Below are 17863 nucleotides of genomic sequence, written 5' to 3'. Positions count from 1 at the left end.
TTTGCCTAATCGCACGAAGTTGGAATATATGTTTTAAAATCTTTTTAAAGATCCATTGATGAATGTATAATGGTAAACGATTTATCGGAGGCACGAAGTTGTCCTTTTTAATCCGTGAACCTTAAAGACTGTCAATACATTAACAAAGAATTTTTTCTGTTGATCGTGTATTCGGGTATTTTTGAACTCTAGCTTGTTAGCATAGTCTATCATTACGCGGGAGATATCTGTGAGGCATGGAGTTTAAAACACTCGCTTTCTGTGTGATTATTTTCCTTGTCGGTAAGTATTAAAAGATACATTTTAATTTATCGATTTTTTTTTCAAATGGAAATGTATGTCTCTATCTGAAAACAAAAGAGAAATTGAATAATCTACAAATTAATTTTAGAAATGAATTTCTAGTATAAATTGAATTTTGCATATATACATTGATATTTTTCAGGTGAGATTGCTGCATCTTCTCACCTAGGTAAGAATCACAACCAATTGAAAGGCATTTTCGCTATCATTTTTCATTTTAGTTGCAAACATTTTACCAACGTTCTTTACACACAATAAAGGCTCTTGTATGTGTAATCGTAATCTATGTAGGCCTAGTAAGAATACTTAATATAAATACTAAATATTTTTCTTATTTGAAAATACTTATAAAGAACTTAAGACTTATACTTAAGAATAAATAATTCTTATTTTGAAAATATACAGAAGTTACTTATCAGCTTTTCATTTTGAGTGTAAAGATGTTTTATTCTATTTTGAATACTGAATATCACTATACATAATTTCAATTTGTTTTTGTCCGTAGAATGCCCGGATACGGTTCCCGCCACGGGATCGAACGGCTCTCTGCCGATCTGTACCGATGACACTCAGTGCTCCACAGCTGGGGACAAGTGCTGCACAGTTACCTCCGGGGGGTCGGGGAAGGTCTGCATAAAAGCAGGTAATCTATTCATTCAGGCAGCTAGCAGATCAATCTCAAAACATGCGCGGATCTAGGGGTAATATCAGTGGGAACCAGACCCCTCCCCCCTCTAAAATTCAAACTCATTAAATTCATTTAGTAAAGACCCCCCCCATCCTTTGACAAACAAATATATCCCGCGACCCCCCCCCCCCTCCCCCTTGACAATTTATCTGGATCAGCGCATGCAACATTTTCTTCACTGTTTGGGAAAATTGAGCCATCGTAAATAATAAATAAACATAATTATTTAATGATTTTGAATCTATGATGTACATTTCTTCACATCATTATCGCCTTCTTTTTCTTAATATCTAGAACGAGATGACGACGATGATGACTGTGACAAGAAATCCAACAGGAAGGACAAGGACGACTGTCGCCGGAAGAAGCGTCACTCGATGATCGTCAAAATCGTCATCCTTGTCGTCGCCCTGACTGTCGTCGGCATCGTCGTCGGCTGGTATGTAGTATAATAAGGAGGCTGGGTGGTCAATTAGTACACATCAATTCTACCTTAAAATTGTTGATACGCTTTCTTAGGTCATAAACTTTTACTTAATACCCCCCCCCAAAAAAAACCCCAAATATTGTAAATAAAATTTGAATATTATCTTATCATACAGAACTCTTCCTCTCAAAATTATGAATTCATGTACATGTACCGGTATTATATTACATCTAGTCTTAAAAATGGAAAAGACCATCTAACCCTCTTAAATCAATTCGATTTTTTTTGTTCAACTTTGAAAAAAAAAATACAGTTTGTATTTATTCCTTCATCTTTTACAGCATAATTCGCGTGAAATGCTGCAAGAAGAAGATTAGCGACTCTCGCACTGAGCTGAATCCCGAGAAGAACACTCACTCCCTGGGCCGGGATTACACCCCGTCCATTGGTGGGAGGACAAAGGAGCAGGCCTGGTTCCCAGTTGCCAGCCCACCCCCCATCAGCAGCGCCCCACCGGAGTACACAGCCAAATATTGACCCATTTAACCAAAACTGATATTAAATTTGACTTTTTTCAAGAGAATACTAAATTCCCGTGGACGAAAAGGGAAAAAAAGACCAATAGAAAATTTGATTAAAAAAATAAACAAACATTGATGAACAAAACCATTGGCCAGTTTGTCTGTGTGTGTTTTTGGATATTGCCTCAAGAGTGAAAATTTCCACTGGATTAGACCAAGTTTGTCTGGCACATAATGAAACCCCTAGAGTTTGTACAAAATGAAAATTTACATATAACGGTTTTTTTTATCGTTGTTTGTTGCAGTTGACTAATATATTGATAAAAAAAAAACCTGTTTTTTTGCGTTTCTTTTATTTTTTCCATTTTCTCTCTCAACACTCTACCCAAAACTATTCTCTTAGCCTTGGCTAGTAAATTAAAGTTTAATTAATGTGTATGATGCTTGTTGATATAATAATTTAAAATTAATCATTCAAAAACAGTCTTTGATATGAATTTATAATGATACTATTTAAAAGAAAAAGAAATATAAAAGATAAATCTATTTAAAGTCTATCAAATGAATACAAAACAATAATTTATAACAGAAATTGAAAATATAAGTACATTTATAAGCATGTTCCTCAAAAACCCTTTAGTTTGTCTGAAACAAATATGAACATTTCAGACTAAACAAATAGGGTAGAATTTATTGCACTAGACATATTCTGATTCTGTGGTTTCATCAATATATAATCACGGGAATCAGTTTTTGTGGATTAAATGGAAATCAAAGTTTCAAGGATACGTAAATTCATGGACAATGACCCCATCATTACATAAAGTGTTATTAGATATTCCCCTTTGATGATCATTTAATTTCATGGATTAACCCAACAATGAAAATTGTGGGGAGCCTAGATCCTTCACATGGCGTCGTAATTTTATATATATCATGAATTCTGTTGAAGATTACGCCAAGCGATGGGCAAAATCTGAAAAAGAAGACCTTGATACCTGTATTCAATGACTATTGAATACTGGAGCCACAGAATTTCATTTCATTGTTTAAGTTTTGAATCATGATATATACCAGTACATGGACTAACATTTTCAATATCCACTGTAACCTACACAATGCCTCAGACACTGGGACAGTTCAGACCTCGGACACGTAGTAACCACTCAGTCACTGCACAGAAATCCATGTTCTCTTTCAGACGAGTTTTCCTGGCTGCAAGACTTGTCAGAAGTCCATCAATCTTTTGTTTGGCCTTTGTAAGCAGAACATTGCGGTCATATTCATTCTAAAACATAAGAAATCCAATTAGAGCTGAATTTTACAAAGAAAAAAACCCCACTCCAGGTCAGGTTATCTTTATTTTAAAAACAAAATGAGGTTAATTTCATGTACTACATGTACAAAGAAAAAAAGTTATGTTTAAAAATTACGTATTGATATGACACTTGAGCATTCTTATGCAAATACACATATCAAAATGCCCACACCTCTCTTCAAAAAAATTATAGACCAAATAATTAATAAAATGACCTTTGCCTTCATCAACAAAACAATCTTTATTTTAAAGATTTGAATTTAACGGTAAAGCAGTATGTTTAAACTGGAATGTTCCACATAAAAGCATAACATGTTTTTAAATCACAACATATTGAATTGGACATACATGTGTATTTTACTGCGTTTATTTGACTTTGACCTATACGGGAGTTGCAGGGTCAAATTCATGACACATATCAGTGTCACACGTAACCTATTTCGAGCTATCCTTTTTTCATATCTGATTTGTAATCTTTTGACCATCCAACCTCCTTCATTAACTACATACAATACAGATCAGATCCACCATAACAGAAAGTAGACCTCAACTAAACCCTGGGTTTACTTTTGAGGTCTGCTTGGAGTTTACTCTGGGTTTACAAGATCAGACGAAGAGTTAACCTTGAGTAAACCAAAAGTAAACCCAGAGTGGACACAGAGAGTAAACCCTGATCAGAGGCAGATGCTTCATGTGTATTTGGAATATACCGGTACAAGGGGAAGGGATTACAGGCGGTAAGGTGCTAAGATAAAAGACAGGTCTGCTTCACACCTCAGTGAGTAAAGTGGACCTCAAAAGCAACCCCTGAGTAAACCCAAAGTTACCCCGAGTGGACCAAAAGTAAACTCCCAGTGGATGCAAATTTCCAAAAATCGTACCCCGAGTAAATTAACCCCAACGGTACCGGTAAAACCAGGACTTAGTTGGGGTCTGCCCTGGTGTTAAATTGGGTCTGGTTGGTACTGTACCAACCATACAGTAAGGAACACCAAAATCTACTTTTTAACAATCTAATCATATTATAAATGACAGTTTTATTAGTATTAATTTTATTTATTGCAATATAGAACATCATTCTGTAACAAACCTCTAATGGCCGTGTTCTGATATTCATTATAAATTCCCTGAGTTCTCCTGTACACCGGACATTGGGTATATCTCCATTAATCATTCTCTCTACGGCATCAGACTTATGGAATATCTGGAATAAGGACAATTTCATGAAAACCTGATACACTCTAACAAAATCAAACTATGATTATTGTAAACTCAAAGAATAAGTACCACATATGGCTTAGGTTGAAATTAGTATTACATGTTGAATCATAATGAGGTAGTAACGCCAATGAATGCATCAAGTTTCATACACAAGAATGTCTAAGAAATCAATAAACAACTGAAAACTCTCTTCATATATAAATGTGATACATGTACATGATTGTGAAAACTATCTGATTTCACCTTTCCTTAGAAGAACACTACAGGATTTAGCAAGGACAGACCTGGTATAAAAGCTTCCTTTCCTTTGCAGCTACCTCCCTCTCTTTCTCTAACATTTTATAGTTGTTTTGTATCAACCCTAAATACTGCTGAATTCCCTTTTCTGTCACAAAACATTTTCTCTGCTTTACTAACTCCTTGAAACAAACAAAACAAAGAGGATTCAATGACAATAGTAATTTGGATGAAAACAATGCAATATCTAATTACAAGTACCATACATGTACTAGTATATTAAAATGTGTACCTTCCACATAGGGCTCATATAATTATGATTGTCTCCAAATACTAGCTGTAAGTATACAAGAAAATATCAAAACACAAAATCCAATTATGTGTATTGTATCAAGATGCATTCACTTTTATATCCAATAGATTTTCATGTAGAAATATATGCATTGCATTTAATCATCAAAACACTGTATATCATATTAAACCACAGTTCAGAGTCCTTGGAGTTCATATGATATATTGGTTTTACCAATTATTAATGTTATAATGATGAATATCATATAAAACACATAAATTAAATATCCACAGTTTACATCATTTACCTCTAAAATGATGACACTTCCTTTCAATAGCATTTCACCAAAGAGTCTAGCTTCATAGGCACCATACTCCAGAAGCTTGGAGGGCCCTCTGCTCTCAAAGTTATCCTTTATTTCTTTACATCTGCCCAGCACCTTCTGGAAATAAAAAGAAAAGAGTTAAGAAAACACTGAGAGTAGACCTGACCTTATTTCCACTTTGGTTACCATTACTAGGTTTTACAGACATCTCTTCAACAAGTAAATATAGAAATTGATATGTGTACAGTTTCTGGTCAGTGACCACAAAAAATATGTGATACTGTGTAGTTACATTCTGGTTAAATCTCATGTATCTGTGATGGCATTGAAAAATCATAAAATAAATTCAATCTTTATCAACTTATAAAACTAAACCATTATCTTTCAACATAAACAACTACACATTGTAAAGATACATTTTCTGTAACATTACAACTAAGAATTGAAATTGAAGTTTTTATAAATTTCCAAAGAAAAGTTTGAGAACTGATCTATACTAACACAAACATATACAATATGGCTATGTAATAACTGTACAGTATAGCTATGTAATAACTGTACAATATAGCTATGTAATAACTGTACAGTATAGCTATGTAATAACTGTACAGTATAGCTATGTAATAACTGTACAGTATAGCTATGTAATAACTGTACAGTATAACTATGTAATAACTGTACAATATAGCTATTTAATAACTGTACAATATAGCTATGTAATAACTGTACAGTATAGCTATGTAATTACTGTACAGTATAACTATGTAATAACTGTACAGTATAGCTATGTAATAACTGTACAGTATAACTATGTAATAACTGTACAGTATAACTATGTAATAACTGTACAGTATAGCTATGTAATAACTGTATAGTATAGCTATGTAATAACTGTACAGTATAGGTATGTAATAACTGTTACAAATCAAACCTGAGAGGGTTCTGCATAGATAACCAGGAAGTCTATGTCACTAGTAGGCGTGGCTAAGCCGTACATGTGACTTCCAGCCTGGGCGATAAGAATGATTTGTTCTGGTTGTAACTTAGCCACCTGTCCTCCTATTTCTTGCATTTGGGTGGTCAATGAAGAATGCTCATCTGGTAACACTAAAAATAATACATGTACTATACAATCAGTCATCTGAATTCAATATTATTTTTTAAGAAATCCATTGTGAATTTTTATCCAACTAATTATTTAAAAATTTCTACCAGTATACATTACCTTTTGGCACACTGAACTGTCTTCCCTTTAATCTGGTTTCTAACTGCCATTTTGCAATGATTTCATCCACCTCCAGTTGATCGGTGTACTGCAGACTTTTCAGGTCCTCTGTTACAGAATCCCTCCATTGAACTAGTACATCAAACAGGTCTCTCTTTGACACATCTGGGTCCTGCAATATTGATGTTCTTTAAAACTCAATACAAATGTAAAATTTCACACTACAGCAGAATAATAATTCCACTACTCCTACATTAGGCCATTCTTAAAAAATTGTTTGTTTGAAATTGATGCCTGAAGGTTCCTAGACCTAGGAGGGAGGGAACTTTTTTTATTTTTCACACTTGAAGTTTAACCAATTAAACTGGTAAAAAATAAAAATCTCCATAATAGAAAAAAAGTTCTTTAATTTTTGCTAATAAACTTTCATCAGCAGGGGTATTTCAATGAGATGGAAGGCAACTCCAAACAAACAATAATTTTATTTTAGCAACTTCATGGTATGGAGAAGGATTTAACTCCTACCTTATAGAGTTTGTGAAGGAGTTCTTTCCCTTTCATGGCTATATCAGGAAGACATGTTATCTTTGTGACGTCTGTACATGGTGGGAGGTCAGCTGACACATTGTATAAATGGTTCATCAACCTGACAACAGACAGCAAGATGGAGAATTAAAAAGAGAAATAGTGCAAACCAACTTTTAATTGCATGTAAGAAATTTTTGTGAGGTTTGCTAGAGCCTCATGGTGGCGAATATTTCTTACCACAGACAAGTATTTGCCATATACTGTAGTTGTTATAGAAAAACCAGTTCATCTCAAGTAAATCACAAAATAAAGTCGTCGCAAATAATAGTTGGTTTACAGTATTCATTGTACAGTGCTACAGTAGCAGAGTCTCGTTCATGTATCAAATCAACACACCTGAAGCTATCACAAAATTGATGAAATGTGGTGGATTCAACCAGCCGAAACTTTCCATCCTTTCCTTTCTTCCCTATGCCACTGATGGACTGACCCTTGCACGCTTCCACATACCCACGCAGCTCTACAAAAACATTTAATGAAAAAAATAATCGTACAGTGTATTTATAACAAGAGGCCCATGGGCCACATCGCTCACCTGAGGAACAATAGGTATGATAAAATCAGCTTAATGGAGTCATAATACAAACTATCTGGACAATGTACAATAATACATGTAGATCCTGTATAAATAAAATCCATTTTCCCCTAGATATTCTTATGTTTATAATCATTAGTCCCTTTTCTAACAAGATGGTTTTATAGTCTTATCATATGTTGAGTATTGCAGTTCTCAAAATGAACCTTAACAATAGTTTATATATTAGATATAAACGTACATCAAACTATGAACCTTCTCGGGAGGCCAAAGAATTGTCCTGGGGCCAAAGTCTTAACAATTATAAAGAAACATCTGGCTGATTAGTTTCTGAGAAGATTTTTAAAGATTTACCCTATATATTCCTTTGTTAAATTTTGACCCCCCCATTGTGGCCCCACCCTACCCCTGGGGATCATGATTTTCACAACCATGAATCTACACTACCTGAGGATGCTTTCACACACGTTTCAGCTTTCCTGGCTGATTAGTTTCTGAGAAGAAAATTTTTAAAGATTTACTCTGTTTATTCCTATCTAAAACATCGACCTCCCATTGTGGCCCAAACCTACCCCCAGGGTTATGATTTTCACAAATTTGAATCTACACTACCTGAGGATGCTTCCACACAAGTTTCAGCTTTCCTGGCTAATTAGTTTCTGAGAAGAAGATTTTTAAAGATTTACTCTATTTAATCATATGTTAAACTTCGACCCCCCATTGTGGCCCCATTCTACCCCCAGGGGTTATTATTTTCACAACTTTGAATCAACACTACCTGAGGATGCTTCCAAAGAAGTTTCAGCATTGCCGGCTGATTAGTTTCTGAGAAGAAGATTTTTAAAGATTTACTCTATATATTCCTATGTTTAACTTCGATCCCCCATTGTGGCCCCACCCTTCCCCCAGGGGTCATGATTTTCACAACTATGAATTTACACTACCTGAGGATGCATCCACAAAAGTGTTAGCTTTCCCGGCTGATTAGTTTCTAAGAAGAAGATTTTTAAAGATTTACTCTATATATTCCTATTTTAAACTTCGATCCCCCATTGTGGCCCCACCCTACCCCCGGGGGCCATGATTTTCACAACTATGAATCTACACTACCTGAGGATGCTTTCACACAAGTTTCAGCTTTCCTGGCTGATTAGTTTCTGAGAAGAAGATTTTTAAAGATTTACTCTATATATTCCTATGTTAAACTTCGATCCCCCATTGTGGCCTCACCGTACCCCGGTGGTCATGATTTTCACAACTTTGAATCTACACTACCTGAGGATCCTTCCACACAAGTGTCAGCTTTCCTGGCCGATTAGTTTCTGAGAAGAAGATTTTTAAAGATTTATTCTATATATTCCTATGTAAAACTTCGATCTTTCATTGTGGCCCAACCCTACCTCCGGGGATCATGATTTTCACAAATTTGTATCTACATTACCTGATGATGCTTTCACACAAGTTTCAGCTTTCCTGGCTGATTAGTTTCTGAGGAGAAGATTTTTAAAGATTTACTCTATATATTCATTTGTTAAACTTCGACCCCCCATTGTGGCCCCACCCTCAGGTGAGCTAAAAAGGTTAAGTTTACAATACAATAAGTTGTTAAAGTTGGTTTCTGGAAGAACAGACTTTGAAAATTTTCTTAATAAATATTGACAAATATTTTACTTTTTTAAGCTTTAGTTTTTAAGATCTGTGTACAAACATAGAATTGTGAGCAAATCGCTGTATCTTGCTTATAATTCGAAGCTTAACACTCAAATATGGTTAGTAAATAGAAATTGTAAACAATTAAACACAAGAAACATGCACTACATGTATAACAAATAAAGAACACAATTTATTTTTTCGAAATGAATCATATATATATACATGTATATACCTACATATTTCCGTCAGCGATATCAAACTCTATTTAAACTGAATAAACTCGAAAAAATGCCGAGCATCTCAACAAAACCTATTGCATTAATCTACATGTACCATTACGCAAAAGATAATGCCGAATTACCGATAGAATGAATTGTATTTCAGTACCCGTCCCCTACATCCGATTTTGCTTAATTTGCGCAGGTAAACAGTTAACTGTTTGATTTACCGAAGTCTCTGTTTGATTTGATACGTAAAAATCACGAAATACAGACGATAGTTTCCAGGTTACAAAGCATAATGAGAACGAAACGAAAATCAGAAAAAGCTAACACCAACGTCATGTGTGAAAACTGTCAACGCATTGAAATATTTAGCCTCAATTTACTTCACAAAATCGGCACCAATATATTTTGTATGTTTCAAAATTTCCCTTCATACGCGAACTGTTGCACAACAAGCAAATTCATCATAGTCAGATCGACCCTTTTTCGTATAATGTCATGGCTGCTTTAAACAAAGAACCTCGTTTTAGAAGTATGGAATCATTTTACCGGATGCCGAACCCGAAGCTATTAAACTGATTGAAACACGCATTTCCTTTATTATTATTTTCGTAATAACTCAGATTTGAAACAAAATTTCCACTTAATTTTTGCAATTTATATTTTCCTTCCCATAAGGATAATTTATGCTAAACTATGTTGAATTTGCCTCGGTAGTTCTTGAGAAGAAGATTTTTAAAAATGCACCCCCCTTTTTCTACAGTTTCAAGGTTTTCTCCGCTTTGAATACAGATCAAACTTTTATTTCTGCAATTTATATTCGCCCTCCCATAAGGATGATTTGTGCCAAATTTGGTTGAAATTGGATAAGCGGTTTTAGAGAAGAAGTTCAAAATGTAAAAAGTTTACAGACGGACAGACGGACAGACGGACGGACAGACGGACGACGGACAAAATGTGATCAGAATAGCTCACTTGAGCTTTCAGCTCAGGTGAGCTAAAAATGCATTGAATTTTTTATCAAGTACATGTAGTTTAATGAAAATGAACCTTCAAGAAATTCAAAATTGCATAGAATTCATATTTTAAAAGAAAATGCTATTTCCATTTAGTATGATCCATCTTTCAATTTTTTTCCCATACAAACATGTGTACTTTAAAGTTACAGTACATCTTCCAAGAAGCAAATTATGATTACTTGTGACTTTGGTGTAGTTCAGCTGACTTTTCAGTTGTTTCCACTGGTCCTTTTGGATAAGCTGAGCAGAGTCAGGGCAGTATAGCACCTCAACACATCTAGCCTTACCCTTCGCAATAGAGTGAACAAAGTGATACAACTCTATGGCATACAGCCAGCCCTGAAAATATACAGTCATCCCTTATCCATAAAAAACAAATTCCTTTTCCAGGCCTACAAGACCCATAAAAGTCTAGATTTTTACTCAAGCAAGTATTGTTGCATATAGATGTAGAATCTTTGTTGATTTATAATTTTTACAAATTTTGTATATTTTATCCTAGAGCCATGCAAAAAAGTGTAGACTGTCTGTTCAGACATTTAAAACCCTAATGTGTTCCAATATAATGTCAATGACATATGTCTAATATTTAAAGCATTGGTAATTTATTGTTATACCGGTACATCCCAATCAGTGAATTTTTTAACTTCAGACAAAAATTCAATAGCATTGATTTTTTTTTTTTTTTTTTTACATAAGATACGAGTCTATTAATCTTTTACATTTTAATGTCAAAGATTCTAGCAGGATCTACATATACCTTGTCCTCAACAAATTTTTCATTTAGGGTGTGCTGATTTACTGGGGCTAAACACTGATGGTCATGTGACAGGTAAACTATAAATAGAACATTGTGCCGAGCCTGCTCCCCACGTTCATCCTGACTCGCCTGGTACCAGGGGCAGGTCAGAAGGACGGCTGACAGTACTTCTATTCCTGAAACATATTAAGTAAAGATCTACATAAGTTATTTACTAATCCTATTATATATATTCCCTACTCCCTAGCTTGGAAACAAATCTTGCATTGATCCAGAGACATAAATAATGTTATACATGTATCTGAATGCATTAAATCTTACTTTGCTAGAATTTATGTACTTAATTACAATCAATCATTAATTGTTTCCATATGAATTTTAATTTTTAATACATGTATTGAATTCTACTTTATATCAGTTTTCATTAACTTCTTATTGACAAATCTACCTTCAAATGTCTTGCTAATGAGATCTTTGAACCTGTCCCTGTTGTCTGGGGTTACAGAGGAGGGTGTGTGCATAAGCACCTGCTGTTTCAGCTCGATCAGGCAGTCATCACATATTTGAGGACTGTCGAAATTCTTGGCCGATCCATCCAGCTCCCCCTTAATTTCCCTTAGCTGTTCTAGGGTGTCGACAGACTTTTGAAACACTGGAGGAAACATGTCAAAATTTAAACAGTCTGTACCATACCATCATGAGATTCAGGCTATTGACCATGTTGACAGTATTGTATTCTCAGTTTATTTGATAAGGTGCGATTTAAAATGTTTCGTGTTTCAAATTGCTTTAACATGACATCACAATATTATCTTCAATAAACAATACAGTACCATTGGTATGCCTGTGGCTCTGCCTTAAGTGAAGATGAAGTCTTTCATGTGCTTGTAGGGCATCAGTGGCCAGACGCACGGGTTCGATGTTCTCCTCGCTCATAATTTATTGTATGAATGAATATAACTCGACGGATGCAAGCGTCATTTAAATATTCTAATTCATACTTTTCAAGGAAACATAGATTTAGTTCTAGCAATAGGCTATCTCAACTTGCAAGGTGTGTCGCAATACGACGAGTTAAAATGAAAGTAGAACTGTTTCTCGATCCCGAAGATATGCCCATGCGCGAGTTTTATTTTCAGTTTGTCAGACGACGTTTGGTTACTGTTGTGCAATATATTTATCCATTCAAATCACATTTTACCAACATGGCACAGCATCAGTTTATAGATATAGATGGAAGTGTATTAGAGGGGGTAAATATTTTACTTAATTTTTCTACCTCACAACTACAATAGTAGTACATGTATCATATTCCCCAAGTCTCTAAAAGTCTGTGTATTTTCGTGTCATGGGGGATTTTGTGTGTTTATGAACATTTTATAAAAATTGTCTATGTTTGTTCAGGGAGGACAAATTCTAAGGAATGCTGCCACGTTGAGTTGTTTATTAAACCAGCCAATACGTGTCCACAAAATAAGAGCTGGCAGGGAAAAACCTGGCCTCAGGTGAGTGCTTGTGTAAGGACCGATAGTTTTCTCTAGATCCACCATTTGCTTCATACGAATAGTATATAGCAAGCACAGGGTTACTTTCCGACTGTATATACTCTTCTGAGTTATATTAATTAGTGATCAGTCCATTATGACTTTCCAGAGCCCAACATCTCACAGGATTACAGCTTGTTGCAGAAATTTGTGGAGGGAAGCTGGAGAATGCTGCTGTAGGGTCAACAGAGGTGACCTTGACCCCAGGCAAGGTCAGGGCAGGATCATATAAAGCTGACACTGGTACTGCTGGGTATGAAATTATGTCACTTATATATAGTCTTTGATAATTGTTCAGTTATTGTAATGTTTACACGAGAACAGGAATATGCATATTCTGGTTGTCCGTTGACAGTTTACATGAGAGTATTATCCATATTAAGTATTGATGAACACTTAATAGTATTGAACACTTCACAATCAACAGAATGTTCCGGTATTCAGAATTAACCAACAATATTTTATCTCCAGGAGTATTTGTTTGCTGATGCAGGCCGCTGTGCCATGCTGTTTGTTCAGTGATGGAGATGTACACATGACATTGATAGGGGGAACCAATGCTGAAATGGCTCCTCAAATTGACTTTGCCATGATGGTAGCTCTCTCTCTCTCTCTCTCTCTCTCTCTCTCTCTCTCTCTCTCTCTCTTACTATAATTCGACAGATTAATTGTAACTAAAAAAAAACAACCAGGTAATACAGAATTGATTCATTGCAGGTATTTCGTCCAGTTGCTGCACAATTTGGACTTCATTTTGATTGTCATATTAAAAAAAGGTAAGCCGATATTGGTTTAAATTGAATGGAGATGATATTAGTACATAAACCAAATTTTTGCAAGGTGCATGAGAGCCTCATCCTCGTGAATATTACTCACTGAAAATCAGTTCTCAAATGTCTCTGTTATATTATTTTCAAGACAATCTATATCTTGATTGTGAAACTTATTTGCAGCAAACCATTTTGTCTACTGCAAATAGCGAAATAAAGTTGTAGTGAAAAAAAGTTAGTTTATAGTATGTTGATTGAGTTTTAAAGGCAATATTCAGCCATAGATTTGTAATTATTAAATTGCATCTTATTGTTAAGTATTTTTAGATAAAGTATTTTTTTTTTTTACATGTACTTTACATATCGATTTCATATATGATCAATAGAATGAATTATTATGAATGGTAATTTTGCTCTCAGTGGTACGATAGGAAAGAAACATGGAAATTTCATTGTTAATGTTTTCTTTTTAATTTTAGAGGATTCTTTCCTAAAGGAGGAGGAGAGGTTAACATAAAGGTGACCCCCAGTGCTGGCCTCAGGGGGGTCACACTGATGGACCAAGGGACAGTCACGAGAGTGTATGGAATATCATTTGTAGCTGGGGTCATACCAAAAAAGGTACAGAATACTGCTTTTTGCACTGAATAATTGTTCATTTGGTTCTTGAACACAAAATTAGAAGCGAAAGGTTTTTAAGTTTGCTATTATTTAAATACATGTACATCACAATTTTTCTGGAATCTGTATTTTATAACATGAAAAACAATTCATAATTCAATCTTTCAGTTGGCAGGGCAGATAATATTTTGTAACAATATTTGAAATGTGAATATTGAATGCCTTTTAAACAGGTAGCTCATATCATGTCAGAGTGTGCCAGAGAAATCATAACAGAGGACTACAGAGGAATCCCCATCAATGTAGACATTGTCAAGGAAACTCAGGGAATAGGAAGTGGGTGTGGGATTCTGTAAGTAGTACAAATCTTCTTTATATTTGAAGATTGTTACAAATTGAATTCACTAAGGGCTAACTACTTAGATTTATGCTACATGTATTTGTGAACAAATTCGTTTGTGATAAATGTTTTAATTAAGTACACTTAACAAATATCATAAATGCAGTAAATCAATAAAAGTTGATGAATTTAATTAATTTTTTGGCAGAGTAATAGCAGAGACAAGCACTGGCTGTTTGCTGGCAGGATCAGCACTAGGAAAGAAAGGTACTCCTGAAAAGTATAATTAAAATATTATTTTTACACCACCACCACCCCACACCCACCCATCCCCAGCCAACCTCATTTGAAGAAGAAGACATATCAGTTAAAATGTCAAACTGTTGGTCAGTGGCTATTTGCTGTACAGTCACCAAACTTCATATGTAGGTTAGGCTTGACATGATTTGGTTTGCAATGACATTCGGTTGACACCCATTCTTTTTAGGTCAAAAGATCAAATGTCACCAAGGTTACAAATATACTCATTTCAATGTTATTTCTTGTTAATGTTGGTTTTTCAAATATATGACTGTTATCTCATACAAATAGATTGAGTTGCAACTTATTTTTCAAGTGGGAACTACATAAAATATTAGACTTTTTTGCACCACTCACTACATCATATTTTAAACTACTACACGGTTAATGATTGTGACCCAATTTCACAGGTAAACCCGCAGAGAAAGTGGGACAGGAGGCAGGAGAGATGTTGGTCAATAACCTGTTCAATGGCGGCTGTGTGGACGAGTTCCTGCAGGATCAGGTGAGACAACTCTTTCTGCCCTGTAGAATGGTATTGTAGTGTACTCACACTCACTCTCTCTCTCTTACAACATCCAATTGTTTTTTATATAAATCAATGTTTCCTACCTACAGTTGATTGTCCTAATGGCCCTTGCTGAAGGGAAATCAGAAATCCTTTGTGGACCCATGTCTCTCCACACTGAAACTGCAATCCATGTGGCTTCCTTGATGACCAAGGTATGAATCAATCAGGAAGGTACCCATACATTGTATCATGTTACAAATGTTAAATTTATGGTAAAATTGCTCTATTAAAGAAACATAAATTCTATTTAGAGTGATTCAATATTGAATCCAATATATAGATCATTATTCTGTTTAAATTTTCAGGCAAAATTTGAAGTTCAAGAGTTGACAAAGAATTCCACCATCATAAAGTGTGAAGGAATTGGTTTAAAAGCTGTTAACAATAGCTGAGACCTTTGGACTGCTAGATAGGCTTGCTGACTTAATTTTATTTGAATGAATGCAGAGTTCTCCTAATAATGAAATATGGCATCCATCAATGATGATGGATTATTGATATAGAACATTATAGTCACATATCATTGATATGAGTGATCTATTTATTGAATGGAAAATTACACTGCTTAGTTGGCAAGTACAGGCGTACTTGTAGCTGCATCTCTGTCACATGATACCCCATGAATCATCATCAGCTGTGTATGGTCATCATATGACTGCACTTACAGCTCTAGATCCTTTTAAAAATAAATGCACTTGTAGAACAATCCTGACTTCTTAAACATTTACGTAAGTGGCCAGCAATAGAGAATTATCGTCTTAAAGAAGATCATAATCTAGAACGATAAAAAAAACTGTGACAATTAATAATAACAAATAATAACAATATTATACATGATCTGATATTGCCAAAAATGCTGGAGTTCTTTTTTTTTTTGGGGGGGGGGTATTTATCTAAAAGTATGTTGCTTATATGTTAAATATAGATTTTATGATAAATGTATGACCTTGCTATTTTTGTGATTTTCTTTGTAAATAAGTGTTTGACCAATAGGACGGTAAAGCACCTGTAGAATAATGAAAAGAAAACTTTTTACTATAAAAGTTGCTTTTTCTTAAAAATCCTTTTTAATGTTGTATATTTAACTATAAATTTTTTAATAAAGTTTTGTTGCTTTGATAAGTGCGATTCACCAAATATATGCACCTACCAAAATCTTTTTCAATTTTTTTTCGCACAGCAATCGGTTCCAGAATATTATAGTTTACTGTTAATAGCAAACAAAAATGTTCATACCGAAATTTCAGATTTGCTTCTTGCTAAGTACAACACTGTGCAAAAATCAAAGTGCGTTAAATTTGGACAAAAATCAACGAACTTTCAGATGTTAATCTTGTTTATACATGCTCTGTGTATATATAAAGCAAATGTTGGTTTATATTTATTATGATTTTAGTTAAGTAATAACGTTCAAACGAATATACATTTACTTTATCTTATTCGCATTTGTTCCTTTGATTACAATAATATAATTTTTTTTTGCCTGGAGGTTGAAATCCAGAACTTGTTTTCGTGATCTTTGGGGGTATTCCCCATGCTCTGCAGCAAATTAGCCAGTGACTAATCGGGGTCATCTCAAAGTTAGCCAGGGGTTAATACGATCAAGAAAGCAAGTATGCTTCGCGTACGGCGTTTATGCTTAATATACAACAAATGCATGTATTTATAATGTAGCTACAAAACTAAATTTTTTTGCTTATATGTGTTTTCTTACCAGCCTAGATATTGAGTTTATTTTGACAAGCAATTTCAAATTGCCTTCATACTGAGCTAAATACAGAGCCATAATTATATAATAAGTTCGTATGAATTATTATAGCGACAAACAATAAATAAGAAGACTGATTATATAGCTGAGTAACTATTGTGAAAATGTTCTTAATATGTATGATGTATACAAGTCGATCTAAACTTTTTACTGATACAATCGACATAAGTGCATTATACAGGGTTTTAAATATAGGAACACGTAACATTGTATTTGATCTGGAATTACCCTCTGAAATGGTGTTTATCCACGGAAATATGATTATAAGAATAATGCTGGTTAGCAACAAGTAAAATGTTCCTGAACATATTAGTAATGCCCCTTTTAGTCGTTTGATATGTGTGTCCTAATATAAGTTAACGTTAGTAAATAGGTAAGTAAGAATTTGTATACAATTTGATATAATTAACACCGTGCAGCCCCGTCAGGCCTACATGTATATGCCACTTTAAACACATTCAATATGAAAAACGGATAGAAACAAAACGTCAAGAGATAAGCAAAGATAAACATGTAAGTTTAATTTATGTATTATACAGCAAAACTCGTTTATAGCCAAATGCAATTCCAAGGGACCATAGAAAAAACTTGGTGATAACCGTAATTCGTTATA

At 34.4% G+C, this 17863-nt stretch overlaps 3 protein-coding genes across 4 annotated transcripts; 2 read left to right on the top strand and 1 right to left on the bottom strand.

The window, feature by feature from the left end:
• The first annotated feature begins 76 nt into the window (after positions 1-76).
• Positions 77-2277, top strand: LOC105326685 (uncharacterized). Its single transcript, XM_011426846.4, has 5 exons — positions 77-282; positions 446-472; positions 809-946; positions 1286-1430; positions 1760-2277. Exons 1-5 carry the CDS (start codon positions 237-239, stop codon positions 1953-1955), a joined length of 552 nt encoding a protein of 183 aa, XP_011425148.3. The 5' UTR covers positions 77-236; the 3' UTR covers positions 1956-2277.
• On the bottom strand, positions 1863-12423 carry LOC105326747 (uncharacterized). 2 transcript variants are annotated; one of them, XM_066067081.1, is made up of 14 exons: positions 12170-12423; positions 11785-11988; positions 11337-11512; positions 10756-10915; positions 7482-7605; positions 7083-7203; positions 6558-6729; positions 6264-6439; positions 5315-5449; positions 5008-5052; positions 4763-4897; positions 4348-4461; positions 3030-3227; positions 1863-2915 (listed from the first exon to the last, which is right to left on the bottom strand). In XM_066067081.1, exons 1-13 carry the CDS (start codon positions 12270-12272, stop codon positions 3063-3065), a joined length of 1830 nt encoding a protein of 609 aa, XP_065923153.1. In that variant the 5' UTR covers positions 12273-12423; the 3' UTR covers positions 1863-2915; positions 3030-3062. The 2 variants fall into 2 exon arrangements, with proteins under 2 accessions (XP_065923153.1, XP_065923154.1); XM_066067082.1 differs by having other exon boundaries at positions 3055-3227.
• On the top strand, positions 12416-17198 carry LOC105326684 (RNA 3'-terminal phosphate cyclase). The gene is made up of 11 exons (XM_011426845.4): positions 12416-12589; positions 12741-12841; positions 12990-13133; positions 13352-13475; positions 13598-13656; positions 14130-14271; positions 14505-14623; positions 14820-14878; positions 15322-15416; positions 15530-15634; positions 15788-17198. Exons 1-11 carry the CDS (start codon positions 12416-12418, stop codon positions 15872-15874), a joined length of 1209 nt encoding a protein of 402 aa, XP_011425147.3. The 3' UTR covers positions 15875-17198.
• Positions 17199-17863: the final 665 nt, after the last annotated feature.

The sequence above is a fragment of the Magallana gigas genome, chromosome 7, assembly GCF_963853765.1.
Source record: "Magallana gigas chromosome 7, xbMagGiga1.1, whole genome shotgun sequence".
In the NCBI taxonomy this organism is placed as follows: domain Eukaryota; kingdom Metazoa; phylum Mollusca; class Bivalvia; order Ostreida; family Ostreidae; genus Magallana; species Magallana gigas.
The sequence above is the reverse complement of the archived record's forward strand: the minus strand, read 5'-3'. Positions and strand labels throughout refer to the sequence as shown.